At 38.6% G+C, this 24,553-nt stretch overlaps 1 protein-coding gene across 4 annotated transcripts in view; it reads right to left on the reverse strand.

Moving 5' to 3' along the window:
- The window catches only part of LOC137953135 (nuclear pore complex protein NUP160), a 78,844-nt gene that overhangs the window by 9,883 nt on the left and 44,408 nt on the right, over positions 1 to 24,553 (reverse strand). For all 4 annotated transcript variants that reach the window (XR_011112345.1, XM_068800372.1, XM_068800371.1 and 1 more), the window contains 11 exons: positions 17,092 to 17,196; positions 16,779 to 16,876; positions 10,631 to 10,751; positions 6,359 to 6,541; positions 5,984 to 6,176; positions 4,084 to 4,655; positions 3,694 to 3,856; positions 1,708 to 1,985; positions 1,437 to 1,624; positions 424 to 814; positions 129 to 197 (listed from right to left, as the gene is read on the reverse strand). Coding sequence is in view for 3 of the 4 variants with exons in the window: in XM_068800372.1 (XP_068656473.1) it covers positions 129 to 197; positions 424 to 814; positions 1,437 to 1,624; positions 1,708 to 1,985; positions 3,694 to 3,856; positions 4,084 to 4,655; positions 5,984 to 6,176; positions 6,359 to 6,541; positions 10,631 to 10,751; positions 16,779 to 16,876; positions 17,092 to 17,196 (2,361 nt within the window). In the remaining variant the exon portion in view is untranslated. The remainder of the gene's footprint in view (positions 1 to 128; positions 198 to 423; positions 815 to 1,436; positions 1,625 to 1,707; positions 1,986 to 3,693; positions 3,857 to 4,083; positions 4,656 to 5,983; positions 6,177 to 6,358; positions 6,542 to 10,630; positions 10,752 to 16,778; positions 16,877 to 17,091; positions 17,197 to 24,553) is intronic.

A 24,553-nucleotide genomic window follows, 5' to 3' on the forward strand; every position in this document is an offset into this window, starting at 1 on the left:
AATCAATCAAAAAATACAGATGATGCTTAAAATTGGAGAAACTAGAAGGACAATCTAGATAGAAATCATTTTCAACAATAAAAAAAAAAAAAATTGCATTCATTCTGGTTCTTTGGCAGCTAGCATACCTTCCAGACAAGTTCCTTCTCCACTTTGTCCACCAATCCAACAAATGGAAGCTCTCCATCACAAAGGACCTAAAAACAAAATAGATGAATTATTTAATTAAAAAATCATTTCTTTGAATGTTGAACTGAATACCCTGGTGAAACTGGAACCAACCACCTCACAGTAAAGTGTACTCCCGGCCCCTCCCTGTGGCCACTGAGCCAAATGGCCAACCCACATATAAAAAGATTATATATATATATATATATATATGGAAAAAAAAGACAGCCTTCATTTCAGAAAAAAAAAAAAAACCTTGAGGGCCCCACGTTCGCACAGTACAATCAAGAATCGCCTCAGGCAGATATTTTTACTCTCTTCATCTGGATTCGAAATTATAGCACAATATGCATCTTTGTAGTTATTAAGATCTAAAGTGAACTTGAAAATGTTAGCCCAAAGTCGTCCTCTAACATCAGTTGCTGGTTCAAGAAGAGAATCTCCAATAACTTCATCAACTTGTTCCAATGCCGCAATGGCAAATTGACAAGCAGCTTCACTCATATTGTACTGCTCAAATAGCTGCATTCCCCACTGGTAGTAATGAAGCTTCCATGCTGCTACAGAGCTCAGAGCAGGATAAGGCAAGCCAGTTTGGAAAGCCAAACTATGCAAAGCTTGGTGAGCACCTTCTCCAGACGCAGCCCTGAATTGAAAATCCTGTTAATTTGGCATATGATGATAATATAGTCATTACTGATCATTGCTCGTATCTAGTTGAAAACAAATGCATTAGATGACTTCAATTTTGAGGATCCACCGTAAAATACATCACACTAGAAGACTGATTCAATTGAATATTTTGATGCTTTACTCATGAATGGTGCATTATTTGAACGAATCCTTAAAATTTTTAAAAGCTTTAAAAAGTTTGCATATGATTTATTTAAGTTTTTTGTTCATGACTTTTTGTAAATATAAATCAGTTCTTCTCTCATTTAATATTCTTAAACAGGTCAGCCATGGGTAGACAGCTGACCTGTCAAAGTTACAGGTAACTGCTAAGCTTGGGCTACCCTAACACCAGGTTTAGATTAAGGAAAAAACCAGGAAGCCCTTAGCTCAACCAGAACAAAACCAAGACACCCCTAAGTTGGTTATCCAAGTTCCATTTGTATTCTGTGAATATTCCTTTTATGGTCAAAGTCAATTGTGATTTCTTTTTTTAATTCTCTAACGTGTCAATCACAAAGACAAACACCTAGAATAACCACAGACAGATTTTGACATATGCTCTTTCTTAAAGGTATTTTGAATAAAAAGTGTACCTGAAGAAACAGCGAACAGCCTCACGAATTTTTTGTTCTCTAGCAACTCCAGGTAATCTACCTTGAGCCTGAAGAAGGAGGCAAAATCCCAAGAGATGAAGGCATGCACTCCATTCACCATCAACACTCTGAACACTTTGGGATACCTTTTCCTTGCGTGAATGCGCTTCAGTAAGAACAAGAAGATTCTTGGGACATAAAGACGAAAAAGTTTTAGCTACATGTTTAAAAATAGAAGTATGAAAACAAAACAAAAATCCATGAAACAAACCTCAACGGCTTCATATTGGTGATACCCAAGTAAGACTGTGGCAAGGTCCAGATGGTGATAAAAGGAAGCCTGAGATTCTTCACCTTTTCTGCCCCATACAATCCAGCTGCTAAAGTTTCGGACTAAACTGACAAAATTGTCTGGGTTAGGAAAAGATTTTGAGGAAAGGCACTCCTTGTCTTCGTCTAAGGCAGGAAACTTTAGCAAGAGTATACACGCCAACATAAAGTCGTATCTTCCTAGCATTTTATTCCATGATCGTTTGTCACTGCTGTTATCTAAAAACCATAAACAGCATATGTAAGTGAACCCAAACAATGTTAAGGAATTAAAGACAAATACTGGAATAATATTACATTAAAGGATGATGTAAAGAAATTTATATGAATGAACAAAGCACTTCAAATAAACAAACAAAGCACTTTGAATGAAGGAAGGAAACTAGACCAAAGCATGACACAAAGTTGCTATAACCAGTTAGAACATTTAACTAAATTCCCTGATGATATTGTTACTATAGATTGTTAATTTCTTGCCACTAAATGTTTGAATACAACATTCGGCATGCTACTGCTTTTCATAACAGTTCATCAGGGAATATAACAATTTCCGGTACAAGCTAAAGAATATTTCCACCCAATATTTCAGTCAACTTCCTCCCAAGTTGACTATCCGAGTTTAGGAGGCCCCTTCCAAAACCAAGCCAAAGCAATGCATGAAGAGTTCTCGCTTTCAAACAAGTAACCTAAGATATATGCAAAGGTACAACCATAGAATGTTAAAACCTTTTGCAGACTAACACTTCCCCTCATATCCAGAATGACATGGACAACCAGGCCAAGGACGGGAAGAAAATACACACACAAGCAGCAGAGAACACAAACACAAGCCACATAAGAATATAGGTTCAGGCTTGGATTAGGTTTGATACCAATATTTTTTATTTTTATATTTGAAAAAGGACATTATATTTAAAAGCCAAACGGCGGCAGATACATCAAGGGGGGTCCCTAACAATGAGGGATTGGAGGGAGACCACTTCTTTGGCTAATGATTCAGCAAGCCCATTAGCCGATCCACAAACATGAGACCTACAACAGAAGAAAGGTCCTGAATTTCATGGAAGCTCTGATACCATATTAACAATGGGGTAATTCCCAACACAATGAATAGTTGAAGTTATGAGGCATCTTCCCAATTAACAAGCATAAAACTTCTCCAAACCCAAAGCAACATGGATAACTGAAGCAAAGACAATCTAGTTCAAAATGGCTATGTCATAGTTTATACATCATTTGTCATATAAAAAAAAAAAGTAGCTAGAGATTTGTTTCCAAAATGTAAGCAATATGTAAGACCTGACTAGGAAGAAATATTTCCATAATATCTGCACCAGAGCAAAGTATCAACAATGTAGAAAAATTATAGTTGTTAGAACCAAACTGAACCTGTCTGACAAACCAGGACAGGTGAACTGGAATGTTCATTTAAACCTGAAAACCAATCAAATGCCACCAGACGGATCAAATCTTCTAGTATAATGTTTTTCTTTAAGTCAACCACAAAAATTTCAAAGGAAGAAACGGCAAAGAACAATAACAACAAGCTACACCAACCTGTACTACTGTTTATAGGAATATATGAATGTAAAATATCTTTAATTTTAATTAAAGATAACATAAAAGTTTAACTAGTCAGTAAACCCAGTTGAACCAGGTTGAACCTTAACCAAATAGGCCATATTTTGATACATGCTCATAGTGCTGGTAGAAAACAAACTTAGAAGGAACCAAAGGAACAACTTCTGGTATAAAATCTTCATGAAAGTGGGATCTGAAACAGTGTTCATCAGGAGTTTCCTAATGATAAGTCAAAGAAGCACACAACATGGATGGCAAGAGAAGCATAAATTAGGAGCAACCAAAAGTCTTCATTCTTTTAGAGGGAAGACTACAATGACAATAAATTTGATGAGGACAAACCTACCTATGTGCAAAGCTGATAGCTGAAAGCTAAAATCTTCCAAAATTGGTGACTCAGAGGGTGTTGTTGCCAACAAGTGAACAATAAGCCACTGAATCAGTATTTTCTGAGTCATCGGAATTAACTGAAGCTGTACTCTGGAGATGTCTTTGTGATCGATGAGGAGCTGTACCCATCAAATGAACATGAAGAAAGTGTTGAATTGGTAGATATCTCAAATATACAAAAAATTATGTTAAATAACCAACAGAAATTGGAAAAGAGCATCAATAGTTCTCTGATTCGGCAATCCAATATCCCTCCAAAATAAAACTTTTGTTCTATGATTTGAACCAAATTGGTCAAGAGACAGACGGACAAAATTAAATCTACCAAATCACAGTTTATAAATACCTGACCACTACTGTTGATAAGATAGACAAGCAGCAGAAATATGTCGAAAGCTGATTCCAGCATTACTCTTGCAACCTGACAGGTTGCCTGAACCAGTAATAAGCTATTCATACTAAAGAAAGTTCCCAGATCAGACTTTTGAACACTTTCACAAGGAACAAGATGCTTCAGAAACTTTTCTAGAATGTCTAATACTCTACCCCAAGAAGTGGCTTTGTCACGCAAACTAAGAAGAGAAATCAACATTTCTACAGAGAATTTCCTCTGGTTTTTGTTATCTAATCTTTCTTTCTCCCGAGCAACATCAACTCCAGATTGTGCTCGGTGGGAGGCCAGAACAGAAGCACTATATCCCACATCCAGAATCTTAAGTAAACAAGGGATAATATCTTGAGATGAGATCATCTGTGGATTCGCAAGCGCTTCATAATAAATTATGGCAGCAGATCTTCCCAAGTGATGATTGATGCCACTAATGCATCTCAACAGTTCAAGAAGAATTTCACAATCATGACTGAAATCTGGCAGAGGAAACCCCAAATCTGCAAAATTGCCAGATTCATCGAAGTAACCTGAAAAGAAGTTTGGAAATGGCAAGAATTAGGTATCACCAATTTTTTTCTAATGAAGTCTCTGATTAAACATAAGCAATCATGACCTACGACCAATGTGAAAGACAATCAAGCAAGACTGTTATGCCAGAAATTATAAAGACAGTTGAACAGGAAAATGTAGATGCACAAAATTGAATTGCTTGAAAGGGAAGAATATATAATATTTCTAAAATTTCAATGGTTGAAATGATCAATAGCCACTGTAAGAAACTTCAATAATTTTGTACTGCTTGATGAGTCAATGCACAGAAAGACCTTTGTGAATTACGCATAAGGAAACTTTCGTGGTGCATTTTCATGCGAAGTTTGGAATGAAACAGAATATGAAAAACCATATGAAACCTGTAAAGTTAGGGCCAAGGCCCATCCCAAAATGACTAGCCAACTTAGGAAACCTCTTTCTCGACTAATAAACCCAAGATATTTGTACTCACTAATCCATGTGAGACTATTCTTCAACACTCCCCCTCACATGTAGACCCGCCCTCTTTTATGGCTCTACAAGTGGATAATTTAAGTGTAGGCCCTCTTTTGTAGTTCTACAAGTGGATAATTTTAGGTGTAGGCCCTCTTTTGAAGCTCTACAAGTGGATAGTTTAGGTGTAGGCCCTCTTTTATGGCTCTACAAGTGGATAGTTTAGGTGTAGGCCCACATATAAGTAACTGCTCTGATACCATGTAAAGTTGGGTCCAAGGTCCATCCCAAAATGACTAGCTAACTTAAGAAACCTCTTTCTCAACTAATAAACTCAAAATCTTTGTACTCACTAATCCATGTGGGACTATTCTTTAACAAAACCCGTTCCACTTTTTTTGACACAGAAACTGGCCCATCCACATCATCTCTGCTTTCAGATCCATTTTCAGTCCTCCCTTATTGTACTCCTTGTCCCAAGCAAAGGTGGATTTCCTACAAGCAACCACATCCATTCTTTTTTTTTTTTTAAATGATGCTGGATTTTCTGCTCGACTAAAGGGTAAATTTTGTAATCCTAACATGAATACAAAAGCTAAACACATCGAAAGCATATACACACTGAAATAACTATGTTATATACAGACAATACCATGAAGCAGGGTTTGTCAGGTGGATTTCTATAACCTCTCCCTTTCAGGGCCATTAAATATTCTCCCTCTCAACCCTGTTCTTCATCCATGGCCCCAAAACCACTTTCTACAATCAATTATCCATGCCCAGACAGAGAGCCAATAGTGGTTATTTAATTCCTCCCTGGCAGAAGGTATATTACAATATCAACAAACTATATGAACACATTCAAACTTACCATATATAAGTAGTTCAATATCTTCCAAATTACGGAAGAGAGATATTGAATTCTTCCTTATCAGACCAACAGCTTCCGTTGAATGGTCAAGAAACAAACTGTAGGGTATGTTGTTTTGACACCAATAGTGAAAATATTGACTGCAAATATTTTTCCAGTAATAAAACACTGAAACTGGATTCTCTGTAATCCCCTGTTGCAAAAGAAAGTTGTTACCATCCACATGATTGCTTGACCGTGATAAATAACAGATTTGATATAACTAAATTAATAGCTTTCTCTTATCATAATAGTTATTTCAGAACACCAAAAGACAGGTATAAGTGTCAGTGGACAAAGAGAAGGAAATAATTGAAGGCCAGGAACATTTAATACCTCATTTTCAATGACAGAAAAAATTTCCCTTTTCAAAGCAGTAATAGAGAGAGATTGAAACTCAGAATCTGTTAAGTGCTTAGAGTGATCCTGTAATGTTGCACGCAATGCAGCACGTTGACAAACACCGGGATGGAGCAGTCTACGGAGGAAAATAGAGGATATAAATGGAACAATTTGATCCTGCAATATTACTCCTTGAGGTAAGTGGTTAAAAATAATAGAAAATTTAAATGTCTAACAATACGAAAATTTTAGACAAAACTTTTAAATAACGAAATCACGAGGGAAATGCAAACTGCTGACCAATTTGAGTTAGCAATCTAGATATAAACTTATCTCAACAACATCTATGGTCTTGAATTAGTTAGCAATCTAGATACAAGTAGGATTTGAGCTCCCTTCCTCCATCATTTCACTTTCTCCACCTTCGTTTCAGTGACTGACAAATAATCTCCAGTCAACAAGGAGACTATAAGAGTCCATGGCTTTGCAAGAAATAGGTTGCAATAAGATGGCCTAGAGATAGATTACTAAATCAAAACCGATTTCAATCATTTTCCATAATTTGGCACTATTAGAATCAAAATTGTGTTCCTATTCCATAGTGATAGCCAAAACCGGCTCAGCCATCAAATAGGAAGTAATATGAACACTTTAACGTGTCAAATAGGAAAATGCCTTAACAAATGTAAATCAGAAGTGTTGTTTAAATTAGTGAAAAATGATAAACTTGAGAGAATTTTTAAGAAGAAGAAAGAGAGAAATTGAGAAGAAAAGAGTGGACAGAGAAGCAGCATTATGCTGCATTGGATTGAGGGCTCAAAAAATTCAAGCCCTCTTATCTTTTCACTTAAGTGAATTTTACATAGTTGGACAAAATTGCACCTACTTACAAAAACTCTTATAACTCACAGAATACAAATCAGAATTAGATGAAACTTGAACTAAAAGGTTCTGACAAGTAGCCTATCATGCTGTAATCTGATGAGACAAATATGTGGTTGTAGAATGACAAAAAAAAAAAAAAACTCTTTCATGAACTCCGGCTGTCCCTTCCTCATTGCTCTTGAAGAAATTGAAAAGACCTTTTAGTAGAAATACGTTTCTAGGGACTAATAGTGGTTTTTTCAAGAAATTTTGAAAAGACATTTTTAGTAGAAATACGTTTCTAGGGACTATTAGTGCCTCATGTTTTTTGGAAACATTTTTCTTATTGGAAATTCTTATTAAAAAAATCATATAATTGTTTAAGTAAGATTTTCCTGCCAAGATGGGCTAGAAAACCATATAGAAAATTTTTGAATAAGTATTTGACAGTTCATGTTGTAATACTTTTAGCATGAGGCAATTTTTATAACAATTTTGTGTTTGACATTTTATTTGATTAAAAATTTATCGATAAGTAGAGTAATATATTAGATTGATTATTAATTTTTATTTATTTCCCTGGAAGAGGCAATAAGAGGTCCATCTAACTTTCCTAAGAAAATTTTAAAATATTTCTTGTAAGTTTCTAGTAAGTCACTAATAGTAATAGGCTTTTATTTAAAGGTTTTTTTGGAAGTATGTATCCTAGGAAAAACATTTCTAATTTTCCCTAGAATATAAATTTTTAACCAGGGGCACTAAGGAGGCCATAGTAAATTTTATGGCCAGATTCAGAAATTACAAAATAAGCTAGACAACATTTGGGGTAAAAAAGATTAATATTGGTGCGTTCTAATCCATTATCGAGATTCAATCCCGAACCTCCCCTATCATTCTTTTTTTAAAATATACACATAATTTTATATATAATTTATTTGACATATATTTTATGCAGAGTATTAAATGTAGGTTGAAGCTCGAACTCGGTTAAAATTATTAGGCTCAAACTTGGTTAAAATTATTAGGCCCGAGCTTGATTACAATTTTAGGCTTGTGGCTAGGGTCGGCTCGAGATTGGGTTCAAAATATTTAAATCAAACTCGGCTCGAACATAGGAAGGTTCGTGCTCAGCTCGATTCAATGCCACCCTTATGCCCAATTTTAAGTAGAGGTCATGCCCAATTTTATGTAAAATCGGCTCGATCATAGGGAAATTCAGGCTTAGCTCGGCTCGATGTCACCCCTAACTAAAACACTTTTAAACTAAAACTCTTCTATGAGACCTCCTTTCATAATAAGTTTGGCTCTGTAAGACTTTTTATTGTGAGAGTCATGTAAGACTCTTCCATATTTGCTCTTCAACAAGCTCAATCGACATGAGATCTGGTGGACCTCTGGGGGAGTAGAGCTACTCTATCTCCAATTTGGAGAGTTGTCATTCATCTCCTTCCGTTGTTCCACTCGGGCATTCGTTTTCATTAGAAATGGTCACTCGATCCACTTCTGGGAAGACTGATGGGTTAGCTTTGGGCATCTGAAGAGCTCATTTGGCAGTATTTGTCGGGCATCCACGCAATGTGGTATGTCGGTTGCGGATGCCTAGAGTCTGGGTAATTGGGATCTCCGACTGCATCGGGGATTGGATGATGTGGATGCCCTGCTTGCCTCTCGGCTCCTTGAGGTGATTTCCGACTCTAGACCCCATGACTCTTTGGAGGACTTGATGATTTGGTGGCCAGAGGCGAGTGGCATTTTCTCGGTCTCATCCACCTACTCCCCTCATCAAGGGTTAGACCTCAGATACCCCCAAGCATGAGGTGGAGTTTATTTGGCATCTCTTCGCTCCCCTGAAGATAAAGTTCTTCCTTTGGAGTGTTGGGCTCAACAAAATCCTCACCATTGTCAACCTTCATCGCCATGACAATCTCACAATATGCACCTCTTGCCCCCTATGAGGCTTTGAGGAGGAGACCTCTCGACACCTATTTGCTACATGCCCTTATTCATGGTCTGTTTGGATGAGCATCCTCTGCCAGTTTGGTATCCAACTTTGCCTACCAGAGGACATTCTCTCAATTAGGCGTTTGCTTCTTGGGATCCCCCTCGGTAAATTGGGGAGGCCGACCATCTCTGTCTGCGTTGCTTTCATCCCTTGGGGCATCTAGATTGAATGCAACAACAGGCGCTTTAACGCCAAGCATCTCCCTCGTGACTGGGTCATCTCCTCTATTATAGACCACATCTCTGCTAGGCTTCACTCCAGGGAGGAGTTCTCTGCTATCTCTAAGCTCTCACTTAGGGAAAATTGGAGCACCATTGCCTAGTTGGGAGTCCCTTCGAAGCCTCCAGAAATGCCGGAATGGCGACCCCCTGATTTGGTCTACATCAAGATGAATTTTGATGGCAGTTCCCTCGGCAACCCTGGTTTGGCTGGTGATGGTGGGGCCTTCCATGACTCAGACGGTACCCATCTTTTGTCCTATTCTGATCCTATGGGCATCACAGACTCCACTGTTGCTGAGCTTCAAGCCCTCCTCAGAGGCTTCATCATCTTTCGCAAGCATTTCTTTGGGCCGCTCCACGTTGAGGGAGACTTTGCGGTGATCATCGGATGGTTCTCCTCTCCCTCTCCCCCAGCATGGCGTCACTGGGATGCTTACTACTCCATTTTGGACATTCTCCCTCATATTACCTGTTTTTGGTCCCATGTTCCCTGATCTGCAAATTCTGTTGCAGATGGTCCCATGCTCCGCATGTAAGGGGGAGGTCTACCTAATTTTGTTTTTGTTTCTGGTTTAATGAATTCATCTTTCTCAAAACAAAAAAAAGTCTGTGAATAAAAATTATTAAAAATAAACTTTATATTTTACATAATAAGCATCGGACCCATTTGTTTATAGGTAACTTTCAGTGAACAAATAAAATGAAACTAGAGAACAAATTTTGCCTACGATCCAGAATTCTTCCTACAAAATGGGACGAAACTCAATTCCTCCCCTTTCTTTTTCCACTTAATTATTTGTTAATCTCCGAAAACAAGGAACAAAATATTCTCCTCCACACAGAAGTCAACAAGTTAAACTACCAGTCTCTTCACAAAACACATCCTCTGCCCAATAACTAAAAAGGATAAGTCAGGTTATTAACAAGCTCCCCACTTTAGCTAGAAGTTCCACTTTGCCTCCTTAGCGAGGAGTTCTCAGTAAAAAACCCAGGGACACCCCTGTCTTTCAAAGCAACAGTAGTTTCTGGACTATTGGGTCATGTCACAGTAAAAATATAGAAGTTGCACAATCTTTTACTAAATAAATTGGTTAAAACTGATGATTTGAAGAAAAAATAACAAGCACCAGAAAATTTGTTCAGTCTGAAAATGCAATACAGTAAGGTACATCTTGATACCTTTATAGAGGAAAACACTGAAGAGCTTGCCCATAGCAGATCATCTGAAGCATGTTCAGGAGCTTGAAATAGCTGATCAGCAACAAAGGTTTCTTGCAAACCATAACCCGACACATATACCCTAACAAGAGATATTGAATGTTAAAAAAAATTAGGTTTGACGTTTTATTAGTCAAATATCGAAGGATGTCAAAAAGAAAAAACTGAGGCAAAAGACATAAGAAAGAATTATATGAATCTGTTTTTTGAAATGAGGTGTATAAAAAATTATATGAAATTAAAACATATAAAATATTGAAAACCAGATAATATCTTCTATGAAACATAAATAATATTTCCAGTTGGTCTGGCAAGTTTCCCCACCACTGATACAATCCTAAGTGAAAGGTGATGCTAAATGCTACAACTTTTTTGTTTGAAAAATTAACACTACGACTTTTTTTTTTTTTGAATGATTTGCTGCAAATTTTTAAATTTACCACACAACAACCCTAATTGCTCAAAAGGATAGATTAGTATGGTCAATGTCTACTGTATGTCAAGTCAATATCTTCTTTAGGAAAGAAACAGAATTGGTCCAACTTAATCCAAAGGACTGGCATCCAACCATGCGCAACTCATGACCTCCCCTCCATGATCCATTCTCTCCTGGGTACCTGGTTGGCAAACGATGTGCAAGCAGCTCCTTTCCTGCTGCGTGGGATTCATCCCCTGGTCCCTCTAGAAGGAGAGAAACAGATGGATGTTCCAGCACAAATCAACCAGCGCAGTCATTCTTGCTGAATCTATCAGCGCTCATGTCTCCACTTGGCTTCTCCTGATGAAGGATTTTCTCCACTTGTGCGGCTTCGGGGAAGAGGAAAAGGCAAAGGTGATACTAGCCAAATAGAAAATGTTTTCATTGTGGTCATACAAGCCACTTCTTTGAAACGTGATAGGAGAAGTTTGGTAAACCTGCATGGGCAACTTTTTTTTTTTATAATATTGATAATTTATTAAAAACAACTAGAAAACAACATGAAACTAGAGGGGACCTGCATGAGCCTCCCTTGGCATGGGCCAACTCTCTTGTTCATGAGAGTACTAAATCATCCATTGAGCCTCCAGTATAAGTTGTAACAGGCTCCTTTGATGAAATGCAACAATTGATTCAGCTAATGGCACAATTGACTGTTGCCTCCTCTTCAGCATCCATGACTCAACCTTCCACTCCTATAGGTACATTGGCCAATTTAGGTACGTCTGCCCTTCATGTGCACCCATCTTCCACTTGGGTCCTTGATTCAGAAGCATCAACTCACATGTCAAGTATGTCCACCTTGTTACCTGATTTGAAAAAACCAAATTCTATTAAATAAGTCACCTTGACAGATGGATCCATTACTCCAATACGAGGAATGGGTACATTGTCACCTTGGCTGATGGATCCATTTCTCCAATACGAGGAATGGGTACATTGATTCCATCTATTTATGTCACCACGATCGGTCTTATTTGTTCCTAAATTCCCTCTCAACTTATTATCAGTAAGTCAACTCACTAAATCTATGAACACCTCTGTGACCTCTTATCCTTCACACTGTGTTTTTAAGGATCTTACGACGACGAGGATGATTGGTTCAGCGAATCAGGTGAGACAGGTGGACTATACTGTGGAGAGCGATTAACAAAATTCTCAACAGGCATTGCACTCTACGGTTTCTCCTCTACAATGGCATCTACACTTAGGTCACTCCTCTCCTTCAAAGTTGATTCAACTATTTCCTTCATTTCCTTCAAGTCTATCCTTCCAATGTGACTCGTGTCAGTTGGACAAGCATCGTCGAACATCCTTTCCTACAAGTCAATCCCGAAGCAATCACTCATTTGATATTATTCATTCTGATGTTTGGAGGCCTTGTCCAGTGCTAATACTTTTTGTCCTTTATTAATGATTTCAGTCGATATACTTGGGTGTATCTCCTACGGGAGAAATCTGAAGTATGTGATGTGTTCAAAAAATTTCATAGTGAAATAAAGAATCAGTTCGATACTTCTACTCATGTACTTCGCATTGACAATGGTCTTGAATTTATGAATCAAAAGTTTGACTTATTTTGTAAAGATCATGGTATTGTACACCAATCCTCATGTGTTTTTACACCAAAACAAAGTGGCATTACTGAACGTAAAAACCGTCATCTATTAGAAGAGGATCGTACTATATTTCTCCATATACATGTATCCAAATCATATTGGGGCGATGCTGTCCTAACTACTTGTTCCTCATTAATAGAATGCCTTCCTCAGTTATCAATGGAAAAATTCCTATCTAGGTATTATTACGATCAGTCACCTTTTTTCGGGTGTCCCCTCGGGTATTCGGATGTGTTTGTTTTGCACATGTATTTGGTTCCTCTTGAGACAAGTTGTCACCTCAGGCTATAAAGTGTCTTTTTGGGCTACTCACGTACACAGAAAGGATATAAGTGCTACTACCAATATACTAAGAAAACATATGTTTCTGTTGATGTGACTTTTTTTAGGATACTCCTTTCTTCTCTTCATCTTCCATTGATGTGTCTCCACCAATTTTTATGTCTAATGTTGTGGCCCCAATTCCTGTGGATGATATTCCTAGTCCACTTCCTAATGCTACTGTAGAGAAGCCACTACACGTATATCACAAATGGGAAGCTACTAAAGATGAAACAGTTCCCTCTCTATCGTTGGACCAAGAACCCCACCTATCTATTGATCCTGAGGTAAGTGACCTACACTTTCCCATTGCTCTACGAAAAGGTACTCGTTATCCCTTGTCTCACTCTGTGTCGTTTGATTCTATTCCTGACCGGAACAAAGAGTTCACCTTGTCCTTGTCCTCCTGTATTGCTCCTCCGTCTATGCAGGATGCTTTTTCCTCCCCTCAGTGGAAGAAAGCAATGGATGTTGAGATGGCAGCATTACTGGATAAGGCACCTAGCAGTCGTGTGACCTGCTTGTTGATGCTACAATTGTGAGTTGCAAATGGGTATACACTATGAAGTATAAACCAGATGGCTATGTTGAACAATACAAGGCTCGCTTGGTAGAGAGAAAAATACAAGGGATGGTCAATAGTTGAAGAAGTCTATATGGAGCAACCTTTTGGGTATGTTGCTCAGTGAGAGAATGACAAAGCATGCCCACTAAAGAAAGCCATATCCGGTCTCAAAAAAAGTCCCCAAGTATGGTTTCGAAGTTTAGTCAAGTGGTTACGTTGATTGGATTTGTCAGGAGCTACCGTGACCATTCACTATTGGCTTTGAGCAGGCCGCAAAGTAGTGTGGTAATTCTTGTATATGTTGAAGACATCATTCCATCTAGCAGTGATTTACAAGGCATTGAGAAGGTAAAAGCCCGTCTAGCATAGCAATGTCAGACTAAGGACCTAGGGTCCCTAAAAAAATTTCTAAGTATTAAAGTAGCTAGAAGCAAGGCAAGTCTAATCCTGACTCAAAGGAAATATGTCACAGACATCCTACATGAGTAGGGACTATTGGGTGGAAAGCCTGTGGAAACTCCTATAGAGGTTGGGCATGACCTTCATGATGAATAGAGTGATGAACTTCGTGATAACACAATGTAATGCCGACTGGTTGGAAAACTCATATTTGCTACTGTCACTCGTCTCAATATATCATTTGTTGTGAACATTGTTAGTCAGTTCATGGAGTGCCCTTGCAAGGTTCATCTAGAAGTTGCTCACCGGATCTTGAGATATCTAAAAGGGGCACTTGGAAACGGATTGTTCTTTATGCCTCATAATCACATGAAGATAGAGATCTCCTCAGATGTTGACTATGTTGGGTCTAAGCTTGACCAGAAATCTACTACTGGCTATTGCATCTTTCTAGGACATAATCTGATTATCTGGAAGAGTAAGCTAAATATTGTAGCTCATTCCAATGTTGAAGCTGAGTATAGGGTCATGGCTCATACAGTCAGTGAAATGATGTGGATGAGATCTATGGTCAGAGAGTTGAAACTACAACAGGAGGGGCCAATCACTATATATTGTGACAATGAAGCAACCATATTTATTGCAGGAAACCCAGTGTTTCATGAACGAACAAAACATATTGAAGTTGATTGTCACTTCATTTGAGACGTTGTGATAAAAATGAAGCATCACCCCTACATGGTTTGATGATCAGATTGGAGACATGTTTACTAAAGCACTGAGCAAACATGAATTCAATGTATTCTGCAGCAAGTTGGACCTTATGTATATATAAGCTCCAACTTGAAGGGGAGTGTTAAAAAATCTACTAAAAGGCAATTTCATCATGTTACACTTCCTACAACGTCCAGCAGCAACACTATCCTATGCTCTATATTTAATTTTATCTCTAGTACAATTTACATGTAATTTGAATAAATATGTAAGGAGATATAAGGGTTTAAGTGTTTTTAAGTGACTAGGGGCATTTTTGTTATTGTTTTTCAGAACTCTATGAAAGCACTAGGGTCAAACTCGACCCCCACACATAGTCATTCCAAAACTCTGATTTCTTTCTCTTTTCTCTTCCTCTCTTTCCTTCTCCAAAGTCCTAAAGTTCACTCTTTTACAAGCTTCAATATGAATCCCTGCAGTCCCTACTTTTTATACAAGTGATCAACTCATACATTGCAATTGCTGCATCTAATTTGCCGCCCTTTTAAGAATGTTCACTGACTTTCACATACCACCCTTGACAATGCTCTCTGCAATCTAGTCGCAAGCCCTTGATAAGAATTTATAGTAATTGGAAACTAAGTCTTATCGGTCTGAAGTCTTTAGGAGAGAGGGTACCTTCCTTCTTAGGGATTAGAGCAATGAATGAGGATCCCATGGTCCGCAACAGTAGACATTTCTCATAGAAGTCCTGGAAGACTTTCAGTTGTCATCATTTAAAAAATTCCATCCAGCTTTATAGAATTCAGCAGTAAATCCATCTGGCCCAGGGGCCCTGTCTTTAGGAATTCTCTAAACAGCCTCTTTGATTTCCTTTAAGAGTGAAAGGCTCTTCTATCTTACTTGACATATCAACTCAAAGAGTTTTCTTTTCATTAGACGTAATTAATTCAAGTGATCCGAACAGCACAACCATAAAAAAGATAATCCATAAATTAATCCTCACTAGAAAGTACTGCAAGAGATAGCATAAGCAACCAGAGTAGGATGTCATCCTATATAGCATACCTAGGGTGGTATAAGATTAGAACATAAGTCCATACCTGGACTTGGAGTGAGTCAAAGGGGACTCATATAAAACAGAAGGGGCAAGTCTTACCCCGTGAACCCGGGATAGGGACCTGACCCAGGTTTTGACGGTCGTGTCATGACCTCAACCTGAGTCCATAGCTGGATTCGGGGTGAGTCAAAGGGAACTCATGTAAAACAGAAGGGGCAAGTCTGAGCCCCTCAGCCCGGGATGGGGACTCAACCCAGGTTTTGAAGGCCATGTCAGGTCGCTTCAACTCGAGTCCAGAGTTGAACTTGGAGCAAGTCAGAGGGAACTCAAGCAAAATAGAAGGGATAAGTCTGACCCCTTGACCCGTTGAAATCTGGATCAACTTGCAACTTGGCCAAGTCAATCTGCCAGGTCAGAAAACCATGTTTTAGATATGATCAATCATGTGAACTAAAGTTAGAGGCGACCCTCTTGTAGTGAGTAAAACAAAGGCCTAAACAACAGGAAGTTCATCATGATAAAATGAAAAGTCCATTTGCATAAGCAATATAGAATGTGACTGTTTATCACCAAAATTTGCCTTAGGAAAAAGAAAACAAAGCATCTGGGTTGTAGGCTTTCAAGGGCCATAAGCAATCACCTTAGTAGCACCATCTACAAAGACACGGTTGAAATAGCCACAAAGATCGAAAAAGTGAAAAGTTAATATTTTGGCAACAGAACATGGCTGCAGATCGCTATTGTAAGAGAAAACAACACTTTTTTTTTTTGAGGAAGTGATAATTTTATTAACCAAAGAAACAAAACAACAAACTAGGGAAGCCCACCCCAAACATCAAGGGATTGGAGGGAGGCTCTCTGCATAACAAAAGCATCAACCACAAAATTGGCAGATCAGGAATCATGGGACCAAATACAAGTAATGTGGGGAGAATGTCTAAAACAACACTTACTTATTAGCATCTGTTTGAAATAAATCATACAACAATGATCCATCCTCTTTAAGTATCCAAAGCTTGTCATGAGTAATTATCAAGTCAATTAATCTCCCCTGACAAGAACAAACAGTTGTCACATTCGTGGTAAATATGTTGCATGGACAAGTAAGTACTGATTTTATTTTATTTTATTTTTTTTGAGAAAGTGAAATTTTTTTTTCGAACCCAAGAGCAATGGAAACAAAATTTAGAAGAGGCAACCCCTTGCATGGACTAGTAAGTTCTGATATATAAGAAGTAAAAAGACACAAAGATGACAACAATATACCTTGTCTAAATGAATATTATGAATTGGACGTTCAAGTGAAAGGGCTATCTTGTCTCCCTCAGAAAAATGAAGATTGTAAACTATAACCAATTCTTTGTTTGCTTCCTTCACAGTTGCAACATGAAAATGAGATTAAAAAGTCCCACACATATTACCAATAGAATATCAATATTACTTTCAGCAATTAGTTCCTACAGTGGCAGAAACAAGGAAATTAAAAAGATTTAACTACTAAATTAGTAGATAATTTTCAAGTAGCAAATGAAAAATACGCAAGAGTGGAGAACAATATTGTTCGGTGGGAATACTCTCACATTGATAAGTGTTAAGTACTTTTGGTTTATAAGGTTGAGCAATAAACCTCCTAAGTGGTAAGTTATTTTGCATTGGCAACCAGGCTTAATCCAACAATTGTACTAGAGCAAGATTTCTGCATGAATCAAGACTGAGATTATGCTCCATTAGAAGTGTGTGTTGTGTGCTCTATTGCTAGTTTCTGGTTTGAGCCCAAACAAACATCTTGCTCTAATACCACTGTTGGATTAAACCCGGTTCTATCCCAAAATGACTAACCATTTAGAAAGCCTATTACTCAACCTTATAACCTAACATTTCTCAATGTGGGACTTCTCCCATTCAAGAATCTTGGATATGATATTTCAAGAAATTGTCCACATACTTGTATTGAGTACTAAATGTTCACAAACCTTCCCAAAAACATTTATTTTTCTATGTATAACCCAATAGGCTTACATAATTGCTAGTCAAATTATGGTTTTCCACGATCTATCTATAAAGCTTCATAATAAAGTACCCATAAAACACCAGTTATAGAAGTAAGAGTAAGAAGCAGCAATAAATTGATTTAAGAACGAATATGACATGGTATCTTATATATAAAATCTTCTTTATGCATAATAAGAAAAAATTGAAAGATAATTATTAAGAATAGTCTCATGTGAAAAATGAGAGACCAAGAGCGCAAGGGAGAGAAGAAATTGTGAGAGAGAGAAAAGAGGGAAAGGGAGAGAACATGTAATGCCTAAAGTAAGGAGAGAGTTATCGGCACTCTTACATAACGTTTTTAAATAATCTCTTATAGTTAGAATCATACCTAAAAGTAAAACTACCAAGCCCCATTACACACAAACATAACTTGTTAAATTAACATCAGAAACATAAAACACAACTAGGAAACCTCTTGAAAATATCCTCTTTCATTCCAGCTTTTTCTTTGAACTTTCTCCTCTTGTGAGACTTTCTCCTCCACTAGACACCTTAGACTACATGAAACCAACCTCTTTCACACTCCCCTTCAAACTAGAGTTTGTAGCTGCAACTTGCAAAGAAAAAATTTATATCTTCATTCTTCAATCTTCCTGTCTTCATTACTTTTGGCTACAAATCCTTCATCTTCCATTCTACCCTTACCTGAATGTTCTAGTCACCATCTCTCATAAAAAACATTCACTACCACCCGTGGAACTCTCCATTGACACCAAGAGACCTAGTTTGCCCAGACTATATATGAGAGAAGAAACATCACTCCTAGATATTTGAAAATACTACAAACAGAATTGTGGAAAAGATTGGCTACTGTAATGAGGTTTCTAGCACCTGCTAGGACTCTTTATGGACAATTTTTTACAAGTCCAACTGCAAGTCTGTGTTAAAATACAAGTTCAGGGGTATTTTGGTCATTTCTTCTATTTTCAATATTACATTTTTCTTTTATAGTATGGCTATTAGATAGAAAATGTCTTATTTTATCTCTAGTTAAATTTTCATTCAATTTAGATATGTATTTTAGGAGATATGTAATTTTGAGTATTGAGGGGCATTTTTGTCCTATTGTAAAATTTCACTTAAACCCTCATTATAAAGAAGCAGGAAGGGCCTTTCTGGCTCGAATTCCAAAGCAACTAAGCTGCCTCTCTTCCATAAATCCATTTTTTCTTCTATTTTCTCCCCAAATCACCTATTTTCATGGTATCAGAGCAGTAACACAAGGCTTGGGCAAGTTTCTTTGGATTTTGTGAATCTTCTCTCTATTTTTACTAATCTCCTTGAAGGTTTTCCCCACATTTCTGGACTGGTAGGGTAAAATTTTCATTTTTTCCCTTTTCTACCTATCTTAGCCTCTTGGCTAATGATTATTGCTTCTATTTGACTGTATGTTGGGATTTAGAAGTGTTTAATGATCCCAATTTGAGGAAATTTCTCAAATCTGCCAGCGTCGTCAACCTAATATTTGCGTCACCATCCATGTAGCCTACGCCAACTTGATTTCTTGCAATTAGGTCATTCTTTCATTGATTTATGGTTTCAATTGCTGAAATTGATCACTATTGGTTCTAAATTGAATGAATTGGGTGCTGCATATTGCCTTAATTGAAGTCGGTGTGGGGCCCACTTGAATACGCCAATATTGAAATTTGGGAAAAGTGCTTCCCTTTGGTTAATTGACGCTCCAATGTACTGAATTGTGGTGTTTGGTGATATTTAATGGCTGATTCCAGCACACGGGTTGCTGTCCAAAGGACTGCTGAGAACTCGGATGTGAAATTCTCTCAGTCTATTCAGATAACTACGATCCGGTTGAATGAATCGAATTATGTAACCTGGTCTAGATCAGTTTTGATGTATTTGAGGGCCAAAAGAATGGCAAAATATATAAATGATAATCCCCCGATACCCCCGGTACCTGTTACTGAATATTGGGTGGCAGAAGATAATTTAGTAATAACCTGGTTGATCAATAGTATGGAATCCAAATTTAGTGATCAGATTTTGAGTTGCAATATTGCTAAGGCAATGTGGACTACATTGGCTTCCATTTTGTCTCAAGAAAGTAATTTATCAAGGATCTATGAGTTATATGTGAAGTTCTTTAATATGAAGTGTGGAGGTAGATCAGTGACAGATTATTTCACTGAGATGAGGGGAGTACTACAGGATATTAGTATAGTCCATCCTTTTACTATGAATATTGAAGACATCCGTAAGAAAGAAAATCAGATTCAAGTAGCCTGGTTTTTGGATGGCTTGGTGCACGAGTATGATGCTATTAGAGCCAAATTGTTGGTTAATGAGGATGTGACCACTCTTGAGCAAGCTTTTAACAGAGTTCTTCGAGTTGAAGGTGCAATTGTAAATAAGAATGAGTCAGGTAGAGCCCTCTCAGAAGCAGCTACTCTTAAACTTCAATCTTCTACAGGTAAGCCCGACGATCAGTTTCATGGTGGTAATAATAGAGGTAGAGGTCGCTCTTACACAACCCGTGGTCGTGGCCGAAATGATTGGGGGGATCGAAAACGTGTTTATTGTAGTAGGATTAATCATATTTATGAGAAATGCTGGGACAAATTTGGTAGACCTACCTGGGCCAATTCTATAGTCACAGATAAGGACGCCTCCTCACACACTGGATCGTATGAAGAAATTCAGCAGTTATTAAAGTGACTGCTTCATCTACTACTTCTCAGACTACTGAGACTCCTTCCTCAGTGAATGCCACGATGGTTAGTACAGGTATGAATGCACTAAATGTGTCTCATTCCCCCTCTTTGATCATTGATTCAGGAACCTCTACACACATGTCAGGTATGCCCTCTTTATTTCAGTCTATTAGTCCATCTCATTCATATCGTCGAGTTACTTTAGCTGATGGATCCACCTCTCCCATTCAGGGGGAGGGTATAGTTCACACTACTCCACAAATGTCCTTAGATTTTGTTTTATTTGTACCAAAGTTTCCAGTTAAACTTTTGTCTGTGAATCATATAACTAAATCCTTAAACTGTTCAGTAACCTTTTATCCTACTTATGCTTTCCAGGTCTTGCAGACAAAGAGGACGATTGGTTCAAGACATGAGAAGGGAGGGCTCTACATGCTGGATGATGTATTCGTTTCTCAAGCTGTAGCTCTCACTACTACAGATTCTTCTTACTTGTGGCATATGCGCTTGGGACATCCTTCACCAACTAAGTTGCGTCAGTCTTTTCCTTCTCTGCCAGCCGATATTTCATTTGATTGTGAATCCTATCAGCTCGAAAAGCATCATTGCTCCAATTTCCCAGTTAGTTCTAGTCAAAGCACGAAGTTGTTTGAATTAATCCACTCTGATGTATGGGGTCCATGTCGGGTTCCTTGGCCATTTGGTTTTAAGTATTTTGTGTCGTTCATTGATGATTTCAGTAGAGTCACTCGGGTGTATCTCCTATGGGAGAAGTCCGAAGTATTTGATGTATTCCTCAAATTTTTCAATGAAATAAAAAATCAATTTGGTGCATGGTTTCATGTACTTCTTATTGACAATGGTTTGGAATATCTTAACCATAAATTTTCAGTATTTTGTGATTCTCATGGTATTACCCATCAAACATCCTGCTCTTACACACCACAACAAATTGGGGTGGCTGAACATAAAAATAGACATCTCCTTGAGGTTACAAAGACACTCAATACCGATGGTTAGTAGGTAAATTGATCTATGCTACAGTTACCAGGCCGGATATTTCATTTGTTGTGGGAGTTGAGACAGTTCATGGAAAATTCTCTAAAAGTCCATTTAGAAGTTGCTCAGAGCATTTTGAAGTACTTTAAGGGTGCAGCTGGAAAAGGTCTTCTATATACTCATAATGGGAAAATTGATGACTTGGGTATTCTAATGCTGATTATGTTGGGTGTAAGATGGATAGACGTTCCACATCAGGCTACTGTTGTTTTGTTGGAGGCAACCTAATAAGTTGGAAAAGTAAGAAACAGACAGTTGTGGCTAGGTCCAGTGCAGAGGACGAGTATCGAACAATGGCTCATACAATTAGTGAGCTTATGTGGATTAAGTCTGTGCTTCTTGAGTTTGGTTTTATGTTACCTGGCCCTATGGTTAAGAAATGTAATAACCAGGCAACCATTTTAATTGCCAGCAACCCTGTATTCCATGAGCGAACGAAACATATAGAGCTTGACTGCCACTTCATTAGAGATGCAATTATGCAGGGGAAGGTGGTAACTCCTTATGTAAAGTCTTCAGACCTATTGGGAGAATATATTTATCAAACCTTTGGGGAGACGTGAACAAGTATCATATAGTGACAAGTTGGGATTGTTTGATATCTACTCTCCAGCTTGAGGGGGAGTGTTAAAATACAAGTTCAGGGGTATTTTAGTCATTTCTTAGATTTTTAATATTACATTTTTCTCTTATAGTATGGCTATTAGATAGAGAATGTCTTATTTTATCTCTAGTTAAATTTTAATTCAATTTAGACATGTATTTTAGGAGATGTAATTTTGAGTACTGAAGGGCATTTTTGTCCGATTGTAAAATTTCACTTAAACCCTGATTATAAAGAAGCAGGAAAGGCCTTTCTGGCTCGGATTCCAAGGCAGAAAAGCATGAATCTGTTGTTCTCAATAACTCTGAAGACATGTACGACCTGTAGTTTCAAATTGGAAAAGCTGATTTGGTTGAAAAGACTAACAAGATACAACGATTACAGAAAGCAGGTTTTAATCTTGGCCCTCAGGCCTAGATACCACAGAAACAGAAGAGACAAACTAGAACGCTGCCTTGGACAAAACAAACCAAAAGATTCACCAAAATTCTTGGTGCTCGCTGCATCAAAGTAAAAAAGAAACAACCAAAAATCAGAGCCGGACAATTAAAGAAGATTCCTGACAGCACAAGGAAACAAGCAGCAGCCACACTTAGAAAGTCCAAAAATTGACACAAAAATTCTAACATCCAGAATAGATTCCTTAGTTCTGCTCTCCACACAATTGCCATCTAAGAGGAAAGCCATGAAGCAATGAAAGTTTTTTTTATGGAAAGTGAGAATTTTATTAAAACAAGAAGATAGAAAGAAACAACCTAACAGGAGGGGCATCTCACCACATCAAGGGTTTGGAGGGACGTGCCCCTTTTAGCTTGAGAATTCACAAGGTGATTTGCGGACCTAGGAAGATGGGCCCAAATACAGTCAAGGGAGGAAGAGATGTACAAACATCTAAAAAGATGTCCCAACGTTGCCAGAGAGGAGTCTTAGACTTGGCGCACCAGTCAATGATCACTTTGGAGTCACCTTCGCTCATGAGGGGACCAGAAAACCTGTCACATAAGATCTTACAGCCATGAAGCAAACCAGCATGCTCTGCAGTGGTGGAGTCCGAAATGCCCGAGGGACCGGCGAAGGAGATAAGAAACTTGCTGCAGTCATCATGAATTACTCCACCAAACCCAGCGGCCCAGGACAACCATAGGCGCTGCTGTCAAAATTTAACTTGAGGTAGCCGGGAGGAGGAGGGGTCCAGACAGCCATAGTGGGAGGACGAGAGGGCCCTGCCATTGCAGCAACGAAGATGCCAGTTCCCTTGAAAATGGGAGTTTCTAAGGTGTAGGAATACTTTCTTTGTGAGGGTCCAAGTGGATAGTTGTCCTGCAATGGATTCAGCAAGCTTAGAAACAGAGGAAGACTAGACCAGGAACTTTCTTTTGTTCCTCTCCTTCCAGAAGGCTCAGGGGATATGACCCGCATGGTTGGAGATATGCAGTTTGCCGAGTTTGGGAAGCTGAGAGCTGACTAGGAATTGGATCATTGAAGGGAGATCATGAAGCACACTATTGGATGTCGTTCATACTCAAAAGGCTGGCCCAAATCAACTGGACGAAGTTGCAATGGAGCAGTACATGAGTGGCACTTTCCCGCGAGTTATGGCAAAAGGGACAGGATGGGTCATGAACATGTGCCCCGTGCCGAAGTAAGGCATCGGAGGTGAGTATCTTATTCCAGCAGGCACATCTAACAAAAAATTTAGCGCGAGGTGGAGCTTGGAGAGACCAAGCCATAGTAGCTAGGCGGTGGGGCCGGGGGATGTTGAAGCCCTGAATGCAGTTGTAGGCAGAAGCAGCAGTAAAAGAACCTTTTAGGCAGCGGGTATAAACAAGCGCGTCTAGGATGGAGGTTGTAATTTTGACTCCGGCCAGATCAGATAGGACGGGAGAAGCCTTCAAAGCCTCTGCATCAATAAGGCCTCGATGGAATTGCATATTCCAGTCATGCGGTTGACGCCAAATATCAGCGATCGAGGTTGAAGGGAGAGTGGAGAGAGAGAGAGAGCAACAAGTGTTCAGTACCGGCTTTTCTCCCAACCACCACCAATCTGACCAAAATTTAGTACAGAGACCATTTCCAGGGAAGCACTTAACAACACCCGAAAAATGAGGGAGAAGAAGGAAGATTTTCCTCCATTGGCGAGAGTCTGTACCACCTACCCCCATCCAACCACCAACCATTCTGCTTGCCCGCTTTGGCAACCACCGGCAAGCGCCAGATCAGCGAAGGAGAGGTGTTGAAGCACCATAGCCATTTGAGAAGATATGCTGAATTGGTGTCGGAGATGCTTCTAATGCCGAGGCCGCCAAGAGTCGATGGTTGGCCGACATTGGACCACTTCACC

Source organism: Aristolochia californica, unplaced genomic scaffold, assembly GCF_029961685.1.
Source record: "Aristolochia californica isolate CCGP_79_NKW_82.1479 unplaced genomic scaffold, dmAriCali1.0.hap1 SCAF_16, whole genome shotgun sequence".
NCBI lineage: Eukaryota > Viridiplantae > Streptophyta > Magnoliopsida > Piperales > Aristolochiaceae > Aristolochia > Aristolochia californica.